General features: G+C 52.8%; 7 protein-coding genes across 7 annotated transcripts; 3 read left to right on the top strand and 4 right to left on the bottom strand.

The window, feature by feature from the left end:
- Positions 1 to 1,528: 1,528 nt before the first annotated feature.
- Positions 1,529 to 3,086, top strand: APUU_40193A (uncharacterized protein; the record flags this gene model as incomplete). The annotated part of the gene is made up of 4 exons (XM_041703237.1): positions 1,529 to 1,933; positions 1,981 to 2,397; positions 2,462 to 2,646; positions 2,696 to 3,086. The coding sequence occupies 4 exons, from the start codon at positions 1,529 to 1,531 to the stop codon at positions 3,084 to 3,086; spliced, it is 1,398 nt and encodes a 465-aa protein (XP_041555943.1).
- Positions 3,087 to 4,623: 1,537 nt separating this feature from the next.
- Positions 4,624 to 6,063, top strand: APUU_40192A (uncharacterized protein; the record flags this gene model as incomplete). The annotated part of the gene is made up of 1 exon (XM_041703236.1): positions 4,624 to 6,063. One exon carries the CDS (start codon positions 4,624 to 4,626, stop codon positions 6,061 to 6,063), a length of 1,440 nt encoding a protein of 479 aa, XP_041555942.1.
- A 248-nt stretch (positions 6,064 to 6,311) lies between these two features.
- Positions 6,312 to 7,171, bottom strand: APUU_40191S (uncharacterized protein; the record flags this gene model as incomplete). The annotated part of the gene is made up of 2 exons (XM_041703235.1): positions 6,312 to 6,929; positions 6,983 to 7,171. 2 exons carry the CDS (start codon positions 7,169 to 7,171, stop codon positions 6,312 to 6,314), a joined length of 807 nt encoding a protein of 268 aa, XP_041555941.1.
- Positions 7,172 to 7,721: 550 nt separating this feature from the next.
- APUU_40190S (uncharacterized protein) lies at positions 7,722 to 9,602 on the bottom strand (the record flags this gene model as incomplete). Its single annotated transcript, XM_041703234.1, has 1 exon — positions 7,722 to 9,602. One exon carries the CDS (start codon positions 9,600 to 9,602, stop codon positions 7,722 to 7,724), a length of 1,881 nt encoding a protein of 626 aa, XP_041555940.1.
- Positions 9,603 to 10,367: 765 nt separating this feature from the next.
- Positions 10,368 to 12,045, bottom strand: APUU_40189S (uncharacterized protein; the record flags this gene model as incomplete). Its single annotated transcript, XM_041703233.1, has 5 exons — positions 10,368 to 10,379; positions 10,427 to 10,928; positions 10,976 to 11,079; positions 11,126 to 11,650; positions 11,701 to 12,045. The coding sequence occupies 5 exons, from the start codon at positions 12,043 to 12,045 to the stop codon at positions 10,368 to 10,370; spliced, it is 1,488 nt and encodes a 495-aa protein (XP_041555939.1).
- Positions 12,046 to 12,333: 288 nt separating this feature from the next.
- Positions 12,334 to 13,743, top strand: APUU_40188A (dipeptidase; the record flags this gene model as incomplete). Its single annotated transcript, XM_041703232.1, has 4 exons — positions 12,334 to 12,535; positions 12,598 to 12,826; positions 12,878 to 12,941; positions 12,997 to 13,743. 4 exons carry the CDS (start codon positions 12,334 to 12,336, stop codon positions 13,741 to 13,743), a joined length of 1,242 nt encoding a protein of 413 aa, XP_041555938.1.
- A 29-nt stretch (positions 13,744 to 13,772) lies between these two features.
- On the bottom strand, positions 13,773 to 15,746 carry APUU_40187S (flavin-containing monooxygenase; the record flags this gene model as incomplete). Its single annotated transcript, XM_041703231.1, has 1 exon — positions 13,773 to 15,746. The coding sequence occupies one exon, from the start codon at positions 15,744 to 15,746 to the stop codon at positions 13,773 to 13,775; it is 1,974 nt and encodes a 657-aa protein (XP_041555937.1).
- Between the last annotated feature and the right edge of the window lie 91 nt (positions 15,747 to 15,837).

The raw sequence follows: 15,837 nt of genomic DNA, 5'->3' as shown, positions 1-15,837 counted from the left end.
ATCTGCATCTCAACTGACGACTGCTGCAAGATGCAAACCCCGAAATTGGATCGACACGAGAGGGAACTGAAATGGAGGGGTGCTGGTTGGGCGTGGCTGCTAAACAGGTTCGCGGACAGCCACCAAGTGACAAATCCGAGCAACAAGAGGGCGATCAACAATCCGAAAATGAGGAGTAAAGATTCTCGAGAATGACGCTATCTGATAAACAGGGGACATCAGTGGGTAGGCCAAAAGCATGCTGGGGACTGCTCCAGTACTGGACCCTTGCGTCGAGGGCGATTTCACCATGATGCCAAGCATGTCGTTATACAAGCCTCGCCCCGGCACTCGCTGGCCCCCGCGTTAGTGCTGCCCTAGCCCTCCGATCAGAGGGGCGGGGCCTGGCAAGGGCCTTGGCAGCGCGGATGGTGTTATTCTTCGACGGTTCTTGTTCATCTTTATTGAACTCTGTTCCCTGCATCCTGCAGTGCCAGTTGAATCCCGACTCCGCGTGGAGCCCGCGACCGCCGTGTGACCGCAATACGACATGCACATGCACGACGGCGCGAGAAACAACAGGGGCGGCGATAATTGCCGTTCCCAGATCGGCTAGCTGGTTCCTGGCAGTGGCAATTCAAGCGCGCAGGAACCAGGCACGGCAGGTCCAGGGCGAGCCTGCAGAGAAGCTTGTCCCGCCCAAGCCGCCTAGGGCTTGACAACCCTTGCCACTGCCGCGAACTCCGTCACAGCACGGTTCATCGTCCCTGTCTCTTGGTAATGTCCCGACTCTGTGGGCGGCGATCCTCTCCAGAGTCCAGAGTCTAGAGTCCAGCGTCCAGTCACCCCAATTATTCTAATTGCGCTGTCTCTGGTGCACCGGCAGCCTGCCTCGGACTGCTTACCCCATCGAGCTGCAATATCGTATTCGTCATAGAAATGACCAACTTCCTGCCAGTCGTCTGTGATCATTTGCTGCTTTCGTCCTAGACGCAGCCAAGAAAACCTATCTCAATTCCCATCGCGCGGTTCCGCGCTATCCTGGCCGTGTCTCTAGCCTCAATCACGACATCCCAAGATGATCGGAGCGTTCGTCCCCGGAATGCACGCCCATTGCCCGGATGGCTGCTAGTGTGGGGGATCACGCTATCGCGAGGCTGTCCTGGTCAATGGGAGAGCCCTGCACGGCGCCCATCACATTAAACCGGGAGGCAACTTCATGGCTGCATGTTGTCCCAATGCGGTAGAGCTGCGAGTCGATCGACATTTCTTGAGATACATCGACGGGGACTTGGGCATCGCCATCAGGGACTATCGACTTTGCGTGCTCTCTTGATGGAATGTCGTACACCAAGCTGTCTCTGGAGATTGTCAGACCCGGGAGAAAGAACATGCAGATTCAGGATAGCAAAGGAGGAGCCGTGAAAGGCTTATAAAGGGCTTCTCCCTCGATAATCTGCTCAAACCCTCTCAGAGATCATCAGCCCTCCGTTCCTTCTGTCCCCATCCTTGTTCATTGTTCTGACACTGTCGTTCATTGGCCGTCAAGATGAAGTCGACTTCTCTTGTCCAACTGATCCCCCTGGCCTCCCTCGGGCAGGCCCTTTCGATCTCTCTGCCCCCGCTGATTCCGCACATTCCCGGTGTGACTGAGGCCCTGAACAACATTGTTCCCCCTCTTCCCATCCTGCAGGTCCCCACTGCTGCTGTGGACAGCCCCCCCTTCACTGCCAGTGACCTCAAGCCCAAGAAGATTGGGTACTTCTGGACTGGTGCCGGTGACAAGCAGCACAAGGACTTCCTTGCCACCTACAGTCTGGATGATGACACCTTTGGCACCCTGATCTACATCACGGATGTGCCCTCCAGTGGCAACGACCCTCACCATCTTGGACCGTCTCTTGACGGCAAGACCCTCATCGGAGGTGGCCTCCTGTCCCTGCTGAAGACCCAGGTATGTCTTTTGTACTCATGCAGCCTCAACATCTCTAACATCACCAGGACACTGCCTTCTACTTCGACACCAGCAACCCCTACCGCCCCAAGTTCAAGAAGAGCAACCGGGCCATCCTCTCGTCCATTGCCGACGAGATCCGCGCAAAGCCCGATGGAGGTTTCTACATCACCTACATGGGTTCTGCTGTCGGAACCACCCCCGGCCGTCTCGTCGAGACCGACGCGGACTTCAACATCATCCACGAGTGGCCCGAGGATGTCGATGGCCTGCTCGACATTCTTGGCCAGCAGTTCTCCCCTCACGGTCTTTCCATCGACTGGGAGCGGAAGCTCATCCTCACCTCGGACTTTGTCGAGCCCATCAGTATCCTGAAGCCCAGCACTGGTATCCGCCGTGCCAACACCCTCCGTCTCTGGGACTTGGACACCAAGCACATCCTCAACACCATCACCATCCCTGATGTATGTCCACTCTAACCAACATATCCACCCCAGTAAACATAGGCCTCATGCTAATCTTCAACAGGGAGGTGGTATCCAGGACGTCAAGTTCATCCCCGGCAACAAGGAAGGCGCTGCTCTCGCCACCGCCGTTCACCTCGGCCAGGTCTGGATCATCTACCCCGAGCGCAAGGACGAGCACGGCAAGCCCGGTGTCACTGAGCTCCTCTACGACCTCGGCCCTAAGGCCCGTGACACCACCGCTATCTAGTAAGCTCTCATCACACCATAATCAGACTTCGAATACTAACAAGACCAGCACCGATATCACCCAAGACGGCAAATACATCTACCTGACCTTGACGACCGCCAACCACATCGCGGCCCTGGACATCAGCGACCTCAACAACGTCAAGCGCCTCGACGACCCCGATGAGGACCAGCCCACCATCGGCCCGCACTACATCAAGGTGACCCCCGACCAGAAGCACGTCGCTGTCACCGACTACTTCGTGCAGACCGGCGAGATCGGCCTCATCAACACCCCGGCCGACTTCCACGCCCTGTACATCGACATTGAAGATGACGGCAGCTTGAGCTTCAACCGCAGCATCGATTTCAGCCGCGAGTTTGCGAACCGTGGTGGTGCCAAGCCGCACTCCGTTGTTGTCTTTGACTTCACTGATCCCGAGAACCCGCTCTACTACTAGAGTAGTATCGGTACCTAGCCTTGTACCTAGCCTAGGTAGTAGGAACCATACGGCACCTGAGTGGGGGAGCTGAACATATATATAAGTTAATACTGGGGACGGTGGTGGTTGCTTCTTGGACGGTCTCTTTGTACCTACTTAATGGCCCTTGCTTATGAGGGATAATTCGGAGGCTTGTCTACATAATCAAACAATAATAATATTATTGAGATATCGCCTTGTTCAGTCCCAAGTAGACTTCTATGTATATTGTTAACTTAACATAACATCCTGTACGATCAAGATCCAGTGTTGTGGTGTGTGAGAGCAGACCAGGCTGGCAGCGATATCGGAGAGTGAGATCGCCAGAGCAGGACAGCAGATTCTAAAACTCGGACAAAACTCGCTCCACGCTCAAAACATCCGCGGCATTAATTGGCCCAGTGGGGATGAACAAGCCACAAGGTGCGAAGCATTTTGTTCCTGACTCCTGGACATCCCGTGCAGAAGAAAGGGATGGGTTTCGGCATGCCGACGGTATTCGGAAGTTGCGGCATGTCACACGGAATGTTTCTGAGATTCGGTAGCGGGTCTTTCCTGCCTAGCGGTTACTGTATACTACCTAGGGACATTTTAAAGGATATTGGGCCTTGATGATCTTCACAGTACATGTTTGATTGCCGCGTGTTGTGTGCCCAATCTTATCTGATCAGACTGTGTTTGACGGTTCTGTGGGTCCAACCCTGGTGTATCTCAATTTGCGAACGCTCTTCTGCACACTCAGGCAAACAACCCTGTGTATCTTGTCCGAGACCCTGCGGCCGCGGTCCCTGGATAGGTGAAGCACATTTGCATAGGTTATAGGTGACGTGCAAAGCCTTCACTGAGTTATCATTTTCCTTGTCATAGGTATATTGCTGTTAACAGATATTGTGGGTCGCGTGGAGTCGGATTAAGACAGGAGTTTGCATGCTTGAAACAGTATTGGTCTGAAGAAGGACCCAGAAGATGACAGCGAAGGGGATGGAAGTGTACGGTTCCTGATCCGACCTTGAAGAAGAGAACTCCTTCCGCGCCCTGCTGATCAACAGGATCGGATCACTGCGGCTGGAAAAGGACCGTTTACAGGGCCCGGTGAGATTATTGAAGGAGGAAATTTATGAGAGTGGCCCTGAAAAATACCTGGCTTTGGCTAGAATAAGTACACAATTCATGTCAGATTCGCAATGCTTTACTACAGCTCTTTTCTGGACTCCGAGGGACTCAAACTGCTCATATTAAGTTTTGAATAAGAAGAATGCCAGATCCGTGGTGGACCCATGGTGGATATGTGGGATGGATGGACGTTTTGCATGATCCGATCCCGGGTAAAAAAGTGAAGCAGTGCACGACCCAAGCAGTTTCATATATCTAGGGCATTCCCCTGCATGAGATGAACCGTCATTCCGATATTCCATCAGTTGAGTCCAGTGTGTTCTTCCCACGTCGGTCAGTGATCTTGATAACACCGCAATTGTGGTGTGCTTGTCTGGCTTCTAATAGTTAATCCTGGTCCAAGATGATCGGTTTCAAGTCCGCTATCCTACTCCTACTGCTACACGCGGCCTTCGGTTCTGCCTACCGGTGGTACAACTGGCAGTTTGAGGTCACTTGCCAGTCTGACGCGTATATCACTCCTATAGATGAGGATGCAGCCGCAGACTTCCTTCAACAACAATTCGCTGAAGGTTCTCACATCAAAGTCGTCGGAAACGGTCATGGGTTTGGAAATCTCACCCAATGTGTGGACCTGAGTCTTACGAAAAAGCCGACCTACATCGTGTCCCTCGTCAACCTGAAGAAACTTCACATCGACAAGAAGAGCATGACTGTGACGTTCGGCGCTGGCTGGGATGTGGATGACCTTACGCAGGAACTAAAGGCGAATGACCTGTCCTTTAACCACCTTGGTGTTGAGCGCGTTCAGAACTTCGTCGGTGCTGCCTCGACTGGTACTCATGGCTCCGGCTCTAACATTGGAAACATTGCCACCCAAATTGTTGGACTGCGTGTTTTGGATGCGCAGGGCAAGCTTCGGGTCATCAACGAGAACAACAACCCTGAAGAGTTGAAAGCCTTCCGTATCAGTCTCGGAGCGTTAGGCCTCATCACCGAGATGACTATCAAGGTGCAGCCTACATACCGCGTGAAGAAGACAACAAAGGTCATGAACGCCACCTCCGACTATAATCAGATGTACAAGCAAATCGCACAGCTCTACAAGGAACACGACCGCATGACCGTCTGGGGCCCGCATTTCGACTGGAACGAGAAGACGAAGAACTGGGACCTGGAGCCTACCTACTTCCTGTCTTACTGGGAGCCGACAAACTACACCGGTGCCAGTAATTGTACCCTCAACTACTGCGCCAATGGCTGCGGAGACTGCAAGAAGGAGTACATCTGTTACGACGAAGTGAGCGACTCTGTCTCCTGCCCTCCCCAGGGAGTCTGCAACAGCCTCTTCTATGCCGAGATCGAACACTTCCTTCCAATCGAGTACTACGCAGAGGCTGCTGCGAACTACACCCGGCTCCAGCAGTCCCAGACGCCGCGCATGACGGGGCCTTCGAATAAGCAGATGGTTATCCAGCACCGGACGCTACACGGTGACGATGCATACATGTCCCCCGTGAACACGTATAATCTGGACCCGAGCCTCAGCGGGGTCTTTGGTGTTATCGAAATCGACTGGATCCAGGAGTATGATAGCTATGAGACGCTTTGGCAGAACCAGGAGCTTGCGTATGAGTTTCTGCCCAAGTTTGGCGAGACTTATAATGCTCGTCCGCACTGGAATAAGATGAATGCCCCGGATGCGGAGTATATGAAGGGGCAGTATCCGAAGTTGCCTCAGTTTTTGGAGATTCAGAAACGTCAGGATCCGAAGTGCCAGTTTGTTAATGAGTTTTTGGTCTCGCAGCTTGGGATTACACGCTGTGAGGATTATCTCTCATAGGCTGCGGTCTTGGTGTGTTCAAAGTCGAGTAATTATGGGAAGTATACTCTGTGCACAAGGGAGGGTAACATGGTTGAAGAAAACAACATTGCGTGGTATAGAGAAAAGTGTACATAGTATTTGAAAGCACAGTTCAATTTGGATAACTGCAGATATTACCTTAAAACGGTACAGTGTAATCCCTCATCTAGGGGGACTACTCAACCCTGACTGCGCCATGAAGACATTTATCTATGGGAGAGATCCAACTACTCCAGGAAACACTCAAAAAACTCATCCCAAAACTTGCACCCATCAAACACACAATCGTCATAGTCTACCATCCTCTCCCTCAAGCTATTGACAATAGCCTTTCGCACCTCTTCTCCGTCGTCCTCATCATCGCCCACATCCGTCGCCGGATCCAGCTTGTCTGCAACCCCCGCCAGCATTCCCAACAGAACGGCAAAACTCTCCAGCGAAAATGCAACCGTGCCCTGATACCCATCCGCGTGGTCCCAACCACTAGGGTCATAGAGAGACACCACCCCATCATCCCCACTCACCATCATCATCCACTCCCCAACGCTCCCGAAATGGAAACAATGGTTAGTGGGAGGGGAGTCATCGTCAGGGTGGCGCTGGCCATACAGTTCGTCGCCGTCATAGCACTCTAGACGCCTCTCCTCTCTGGATAGATGCGTAGAGTCAAAGTCAGCGCATTGGATCTTGGTTACGGGAAACCCGACAGTCGTCAAGAAGGTTCTTGTCTCGGCATCCGCCAGTTCGGGCGGTATCTCGGATTCTTCAGGTTTCCATAGAGAGCCGGTGCCGAATTGCGCTTCGAGCCAGGTTTTATCAGGGCTTGGTGTCCCTATTGTATTGTCCTGGCTGGGTTAGCGAATGAAGCATTGGCGGGGAATATTCAGAGAATGGTTACTATGATTGAAAGCAGGATTTTCCGTCGGCTCTGGGGGCGGTCGAAGATGTGGGATAGTAATCTGCATGATCTGGCGAGGTGAATGGCATCAGGGACATTGTCCAAGCTTTGATAGACCCAGAGAAGGATCTCATGGGGAAGATCCAGGAACGTGGGCATTTTGCTGCCGAGAACATAGCATGGGCTCATCAGGAAGGAATCTGGAAATCTTCAGGGGCCGCAGTGCCAAGGACGTTAATTTTAAATCTTCGGTGCCGATGGAGGAATACGAGGTTTACATCCATACCCTAGGTAACATGTATACAGTGAGAGTTAGGGCTTCGAAGGAACGTCGCTTTTTGCTGCCCCCAAGATCATTAGAGTTGTTTCATAAAGGAATACGCCCAGAAAACCGAGGCCACGCTATAATATAACCTTATTTCAGTAATATAAACGGGCTCGGGTTGATTGCCTGATCACCGGTTTGTCTAGCCCCAGTACTAAACCGACCCAAGCCTTCACTACATCGCGGACATTATAATACTTCGAGTACTATCCACTTGAGTACTGGGCAGTGGTGTCGAAATGGCGATGTGCAAAGCCAAACCCACAAGAGGGACTGGCCATCATAGCAAGCAAGTACTCGCGACGAAGATCCCAGTCATGATCTGTTTATAGACTAATAATACATCGTGGGAAGAAGTATTCGCGAGGAAAAGACAGGAATCTTAAACTATGAAAATAATAATACAGTTAACAATCATGTCTCGCCCATATCACCCACATAGGCAAGTTGATCCCGTCTATCATCGCTCAACCGCGCATACTCCAGCAGCAGCCTCAACATATAGACCTGCATATCCTCCGGCCGCAGTACTGCTTCGGCCCATTTCTTCCCATTCATCGCGATCTTCTCCGCCTGTGCGTCATGCCCTTCGTGCTCGCCATACCCGATGAAGTAGCTGAGTATCCCGTACAGGTCCATATACAGCGAGTCCATCGGCACAAAATGCGCCCACGGAATGAGGCGCGTATCGTGCCACTCCTTGTACACGGTGGCCTTGATGGGCAAGGACGTGGAAAGGAGGAAGCCCCGGTATCGCCCGCTGAATGAGTTCCCGTCGACGTCGGGGAGGTATTTGTAGTTGAACATCTCGTTCATGGGCATTGGGCTGGCGAGTGTGTAGTACGGATCTGAGTATGGGCAGTGAGGTCCATCGTGTGGTGTGTCGGGCCCGCAGGCGAGGTCGAGGAAGCCTGCGTCGACATGTTCGTCGAGCCATTGTGGTAAGGCGTTATCGAGACCGGCCCAGACGTTGTAGTACTCGTAGTTTGGCTGCCGGAAGTTGACACCGTGTGAAGAAGATCCGGCCGTCTGTGCTACTTGAGTCCCGTTTAGCATGGAGAGTAGTCGGTGTCGCTGGTATCCTGTCCAAGTGTCCAGGCGATTGCGCCCCCCGCTGGCGATTCCGCGCCATACTACGCCGTCTCTTTTCTCTGCCCAGGGCCCGCCATGGTCTGCTCCGCCGGAGAATAGCGGGTTGTCCGCCCAGTACATTACTGGGGGTATGAGGATCTCGTTGTTGACTGTGAGCTTTGAGCCGCCGAAGAGTGGGACGAGTTCGTGCGAGGTAGAGGTGGAGACCGGTTCGATGAAGGAACCGTGCAGGGCTTGGAATTCTGCGCGCCAGCAGGGGTCCTTCGACCGTTCAAAGTCCTCGACGTAGCCAGTGCTCGAGAAGTTGCGGTAGTGGTAGAATTCGGGGGGTGGGTGTTCGAAGTCCAGCTTAGGGATGTTGCTCGTCCGTCCGGGGCTTTCGGGGGGGCAGGCATGGCGCATGATCTCCCAGAAGGCGTGGTCCGCGCCTAGGAATGGAGGCATGGCACTTTCTGGGGGGTGCTCGGGGTCGAAGGGAGGAAGGGTCATATATTCGTCAATGGCGGCTTCGGAGGGGATGAAGAGTTGGTTTGCGCGGTCTTGGGCGATGGACTCGGTGAGGTTTTCCCATGGGATGATCAGACGGGGTTCATCCATCCCATTCACGGGGATGTCCATATCTGGCAGAAACTGCGCGATAGTCGATATCAGATTCGACCAGCCGTCCATCCATCCAGGCCCGGTGGTGCCGACTCCATTCAGTGTGTGGTTGCGTAGGATGATCCGGGGTTCCCACCCGGCGGCTCTGCGGCGCATTTCCTGTGGTTTGATGGCCCAGTACGGGCTGATATCAGTATATATCTGGTCGAACAGGTCCTCGATGATGGTGGCATTCTTTTCCTGCGCGAACGCGAACCATTTGTCAAAACCCGGCGGGGGATGGCGGGCTCGTCGCTTGCGATATTGTCTGGCGGCGTCTTCGAGTCGGTGCGACCGCTGCAGGAGCAGACGCTCCCATTCTCGCTCGGCGTCATGGATCAGCCAGTCTATCCGGTGCTTCATCGGGGGAGCGCCATCGTGGGTGGGAGGGCTGTCGGTGCTACCGCTGTCGGCGTAGCCTGTGTCGCCTGGGGGTGCGAAGATGGTGGTTCCGCCTTCGTCAGAGTATAGTCGGAAGACAAAGATGGTCATCAAAATGGACAGAAAGGCGAGAAAGGCCACACCGGCCAGCAGATTGTACCGGCCTAGCCTTCCCCAAATCATGGCGAGACTGTTCTTGGTGCAGCGGGAGAAGAGAAGAGAAGTCGGCCAACTCGTGCAGTCTGGAGAAGGTTGGCAGTTCAGCGGCAGGGGATGCCACGTCTCTCCACCATGTCGTTATTGATCATGACGGGGCCAATCAAGTGGGAGGCTATCGGTTGTGGGATTATCGGTCGACCGTTCAGAGTATGCAGATTCGTTATGGACGGGGTAAGAGCCACCAGTATTCTACGTCATACAAATCTTTTACCACGTACACCAATCTGTTAGCACCAGCAGTCATACTCCGTAGCACAGGAAATAAAAGTGATTCCATGAGCTCACACACTGTAAACCTCGATTACGAGCGGCAGACCGGAAGAAGAGCATTGGGTCATCATGACGACACGCAAGCCGGACAGTCGTTGAGGCAGTGAGGCATCAGGTCCATCCAGTGGGTGGAGATTGGCTTACCATTGGCATTGGCCCGCTGCGAACCAAGCAATGAGGACCAGTTCCAGGGAAGGCCGTTCCCGCTGATCGGCGGTGGTGGGTAATATTAATTTACGAGCTTGGACTGATTCATGATGAATGACCACAATACACCTTTCGAGGCCTTCTATCCAGTCGACAACGGGAGGGGATATAAGCCTGACATTGCTGCATTTATTCGAATAGAATGTTATAATCAACTTCAGTATTTATAATTGTTACCCGAACCCACCGTATACCCCGAGGAGCCGATATAACCCTACATCATGTACTTTCAAGCACGCTTCTTTGGACGAGCTAGTACACGTACTAAGAACCATCAGCCAAGAGCCCAAATGAGAATAACAGTAACTGACCTGAAAATACTCATTCTCCAAGTCCGTCTCATCCCTCATCCCCCTCTCATACGCCATCGTCTGGCGAACCCCATCATCAACCCCGGCCTCCCTATAAACAGTCCTCCTCTTCCAGTTCCTGATCCAAAGCAATCCCCACAACCCCAGTAAACAGAATACCTGCACCCCGATACAAAAGAACATCATGCCCACTCCGAGCTCGTAAACCGGCGCCTGGGCACTCTTAAAGAAGAACGGACCGACAAAGTTGCCAAGGCAGTACCCGATGATCACCATGGCGTTCGTGGTGATTTTCTTCGTGTGGCCCGCCGTGTTGGCTGTTGCGATGGACATACAGAGTGTCCAGGCTGCGGTGTATGCGAAGGAGATCCAGAGACAGACGAGGCGGCCGTAGGGGTTTGAGGAGGGGAGGAGCCAGAGGCCCAGGACACCGACTAGGAAGGGGAGGATGCAGAGGAGCATAATGAGAATACGGGAGTTGGGGTAGTGAGTTGCAAAGAAGCTGTAGTGTTTGTTAAGGAACAGTCTAAACTCAGGGACAAGACTTACCAGGCAAGAGGGCAGATGATGAGCTGCACACCACCAGACGGCATCTGGATCAGTGTCGTCTTCAACGTAGAGAATCCCATCCCCTTGATAATCAGGCCTTGGAACTGCAATCCGGTTAGTCTTGATTGATACCCGTAGGACAGTACATACCGAAGTCAACCCCCCATTCGGCGAATTACTAGCCACCGCAAAGAGAAACAACAACCACGTCTTGAGATCCATCATCGCCTCCATAAACTGCGGCCACTTGAATTTCTTATCCTCAACACCTGTTCCATTATTCCTAACCCTAGCCAGAACCAGGCCTCGTTCACCCTCGTCCAGAAACCTCGTGGTTAGTGGAGACCCCGGCAGGAAGACCAGCAGGACCACACCCCATGCCACGGTTATCGCACCCCAGATGATATAAAGGATTCTCCAACTCGCAATCGCAGCCTGGATATGTCCGATTCCAAAACTCGCGATTCCGGCAATCACATAGCCGAGTCCAGCAGAGCCAATCCAGATACCCATTCGGAGAGGCTGCTCACTGCGCGAGTAGTACATGGAGAACAGCAGCATTGTACCGGGGTTGATTGAAGCTTCGAACACACCAAGGAATGTACGCGCCGCCGCCTGTCCTGCGAAATTATGCGATGCGCCGTGGCACATCAGGACAGCGCCCCAGATGATGACCTACCACGTACCATATTAGCTGGGCCACGTATCCCCGGGATACGACTTACAGTCGCCGACATAAAGTGATTGACAGGGAGTTTCTGGAGCATGATATTCGTCGGAAACTCCCAGACCAGATATCCTAGGTAGAAGATCGCGCCTAGCCACGAGTACTCCGACCCTGTTAGGTGCAGGTCATCTTGGAGACCGAAGACGGCGGCGTAACTCAGCGTTGTTTTGTCGATGGATTGGAGAGCGTAGGTGAGACATAGAAGAGGGAGTAGACGTAGGTCCAGCTTCCATTTGAGCCGGGAGACTGTTTCGTCGCTGCTTGCTTCCAGAAGCTCGCCCTTATCGTAGGCTGTTTGGTGCTCCTCGACGGGGATGGTGCTCTTGATATCGTCTTTGGACATGGTGAAAGGGTTTAACGTTCACAGATTTCCGCCCAGTGAGGTGATTTAAAAAAGGATTCTGTGGTCATATCTTTCATATATAAATATACTGATACGCGATAAGCTGATAGCAGTATCTACAGTTGGAGAAGGTGAATCCTTGCTATCTCCTCTATCTCGGCGAGGGAAAGCCCGCGGCAAACTGCGCGGGAACTTGACCTGATATAATACGTAGATAGCATAATTATTTAAGATAGGGAATATGGCAGCTTGTATTTCCCCGCATTCTGTCAACATTCATCGTACATCATGGCACAACCGACCCATCCATATCAATCTTTGAACATCGACGAACGAGTCAAGCGCGTTCTCTTAAAGACACCATTAATAGACGGGCACAATGACCTCCCCCAACAGCCACGAGCAATCACGCACGGCAAGATCTACAACACCCCGAAGTTCGATCTGGAGAAGGGCTTCGAGCGGGGAATGACGGATATCCCTCGACTACGTGAAGGCACGTCTTATTCCTATCATCTCCAAGTACTGTATCATAGCTAACATGTGACATAGGAGCTGTCGGGGGCCAATTCTGGTCCATCTGCGTCCCGTGTCTGAGGTCTGCAGAGAACTTCTCGACCCCGGAGTACTCGGACATGGCCAGGGATGCGATTGAACAGATCGACCTGACCCTGAGGCTGGTTGAGGCTTATCCGGATGTATTCAAACTCGTCGACGGACCGGGCGATGTGAAGAGGGTTTACGCCGAGGGGAAGATTGCCTGTTCCATTGGCATCGAAGGGTTAGTACTGTCCATGCCTTGCATGGTTCATAGAACTAAGTACTGGCACAGACTGCACATGGCCGGAAACAGCATCGGAATAATCCGCGCCTTCTACAGGCTAGGCGTTCGATATGTGAGATACCAATACCAGCAGTATTAGGGTCTTAGGTTTTAACTGACACGAGCAGTGCACCCTCACCCACGTCTGTAACAATGCCTTCGCCGACAGTTCCACATCAAAAGTCGGACCTGTCCACGGCGGTCTATCGAGTCTTGGCCGGTCCGCTATCATCGAGATGAATAGACTAGGGATGATAATCGACTGCTCGCATGTATCTGAGGAGTGTGCGCGGCAGGTACTAAGCCTCACGCGTGCGCCGGTGATGTTCTCGCATTCCAACGTAAAAGCTGTGTTTGATTGTCCGCGGAATATTCCGGATGATGTTATCGATATGGTACGCGAGAATAACGGGATTATCATGGTTACGTTTGTGCCGGAGCATGTTACGACTAGGCGCGCGGAGGCAAAGATGGAGATGGTGCTTGATCATCTGTTCTATATTACCGAGCGGATTGGATGGGAGTTTGTTGGGTTGGGGTCAGATTTTGATGGGATTGCGTCTGTTATACCTGGGTTAGAGGATGTCAAGTGCTATCCAAAGCTGTTGCAGGCGATTCTTGATCGGGGAGCGACGGAGGAGCAGTTGGGCATGGTGGCGGGGGAGAATATCCTTAGGGTTTGGAGCGCCGTTGAGAAGGTCAGGGATCAGATGAAGGCTGAAGGTGTTCTTCCTGTTGAGGATATCTGGGAGGAGCGTACTTGGTGGAGATATGATGGGTACTATCAAATGCCTGATCCTGATCCAGAAGATAAACTGGGTTTGGGATGGTATGGGGTGCCACCACCAGAGGAGGGATTGTATCTTAAGGAATAGCCATGCGGAGTATACATTAAGCTATGGGATCACAGCCGGGCTTGAACCTGTCTAGCTGGCTCAATAGAGAGCCCCTTTAAAGATCCCTCCTCCCGCCAGCCCTCGATATACCTCAGAAAAGACGCTGCCCCCTCTGACCAAGTAACAGCCTTTGCCCGCTTCTCCTTCTCCTTCGGATCCGTGATATTGACGCTGTCTCCATGGCTATTAAAGTATCCCGGGGTACAGCCAGCCAGGACCGAAAAGAACGGAGCCCGCTGCAAAATCTCCCTTGTATGAGCCTCTTCAGCTTCACGGTCCACCTCAATGATAGCCCTATTGCCCGGACCAACACGCCTCTCCGCTCGCTCGATCATATACGCGATATGCCTCGCTATCAAACCAAGCATGAAGATATTGTTCCCGGTTATAGTAGCCTGGCTAGTCCCAGAGAAAAACAGATTCGGGAATCCATTTGTCGCATAACCATGCAGTGTAGCTGCCCCATTAGCCTGCCATTTCTCATCTAGGGACTGGCCATTGCGACCGGTTACATTGACACCAGTTCGTGCGGCTGGACTCCCGCTTCCTGCTGTTGGGACTCGGTATCCGGTGCCGAAGATGATGATGTCCACTGGGTACTCCGTCTCACCTACGACGATGCCAGTCGGTGTGATCTTGGACGGGCCCTTTCCGTCTGTGTCGACTAGGTGCACATTGGGCCGGTTGAAGGTGTGCAGGTAAATATCGCTGAATGTTGGACGCTTGCACCAGGAGGGATACCAGGGCTTCAACTTGGCGGCTGTGGCGGGATCTTTGACAATATCGTCGATTCGACCCCGAATTGCTTCCATGTGCGGTAGATCCAGGGCGTGAAATGTGTCCGAGTGCTTTTCGAGGTTCTCAGGCGTTGGATCCAGGGGCCTGTTGTTGGGAGAACCAACTATAGCCGAGTATGCTGGCATGTCAGTCCAGCCATCATTGACCAGGTTTTCAAGGTCTGGTGGTGCCGAGTTCGTGATGAAAGTGTTCAGATTCAGCTGTCGCTTGTATTGCCAGCCCTTCTCGCCTCCGATCTTACTGTTGAAGTGGTCGAGGTCTGTCGGTCGCTGGCCACGCGGTTTCACGTATGCCGGTGTCCGCTGGATGACATACAGTTCTTTTGCAAACTTCGCAACCTCTGGAATCACTGAGATGGCAGTCGCAGCTGTTCCAACCACGGCGACCTTCTTGCCCTTCAAGCCAGTGAGTTCTTGATTTGACTGCGAGCCCCCAGAAACAGCGTAGTTCCACCGCGCAGTATGGAATATGGAGCCTGAGAAGGACAGCAAACCGGGAATACTTGGAACCTGCGGTCGAGTGAGAACTCCAGCAGCAAGATAAACATACTGCGCCCGAAACGTCCGTTTAATCGGATCTGCAGGCCCACGACGCTCTACACTATTGACAATCCAGAGCTGGGACCGGTCATCCCATTCCACACTGTCAATATCCGTGCGAAAGAGCGTCTTATCCGCCAGATTCCACTTTTGCGCAATGCGCTCCGCATGCTCGCGGATTTCTCTTCCAGGCGCATACTTGTGGGTTGGTATATACCCCGTCTGCTCAAGCAAGGGCAGATAAACATAGCTCTCCACATCGCAATGCAGACCAGGGAATCGATTCCAGTACCAAGTCCCGCCGAATCCTCCAGCGGCGTCGATAAGACGGATCTCGTCGGTCGTGGCAATTCCATCGTCGATTAAACGAACGGCATACTGGAGGCCACCAAGCCCTGCTCCGAGGACGAAGAATCGATAAGTGCCGTTGTGTTCGATGGGCGATGTTTTGGCGTTTAGGGCAGTGTGGTCGACCCATGGATCTTCGGCGAGTGCTCGCAATCTTGCTTCATCTGTTTGTGTTAACTGGATGAACTGCGATGAACCTTCGGGCTTGAGGCGCTTGTTGGCTTCTTCGGTATATCGCTTGCGAACATCTTCAAGCTTTTTTGTGTCGACCACCGGAGATTGTTGAGAGGCTGCCATGTTTGTTGAATATTTTCGATAGTTGCTAAATTATTTTCTTCCCGGAGGAGGACGTCCAGTGTTTTAACAATGAAGAATGAGGGGCGATGAC

The sequence above is a fragment of the Aspergillus puulaauensis genome, chromosome 4 (genome assembly GCF_016861865.1).
Source record: "Aspergillus puulaauensis MK2 DNA, chromosome 4, nearly complete sequence".
NCBI classification, from domain to species: domain Eukaryota; kingdom Fungi; phylum Ascomycota; class Eurotiomycetes; order Eurotiales; family Aspergillaceae; genus Aspergillus; species Aspergillus puulaauensis.
Note: the sequence above shows the minus strand (reverse complement) of the source record. Positions and strands in the feature narration are given on the sequence as shown.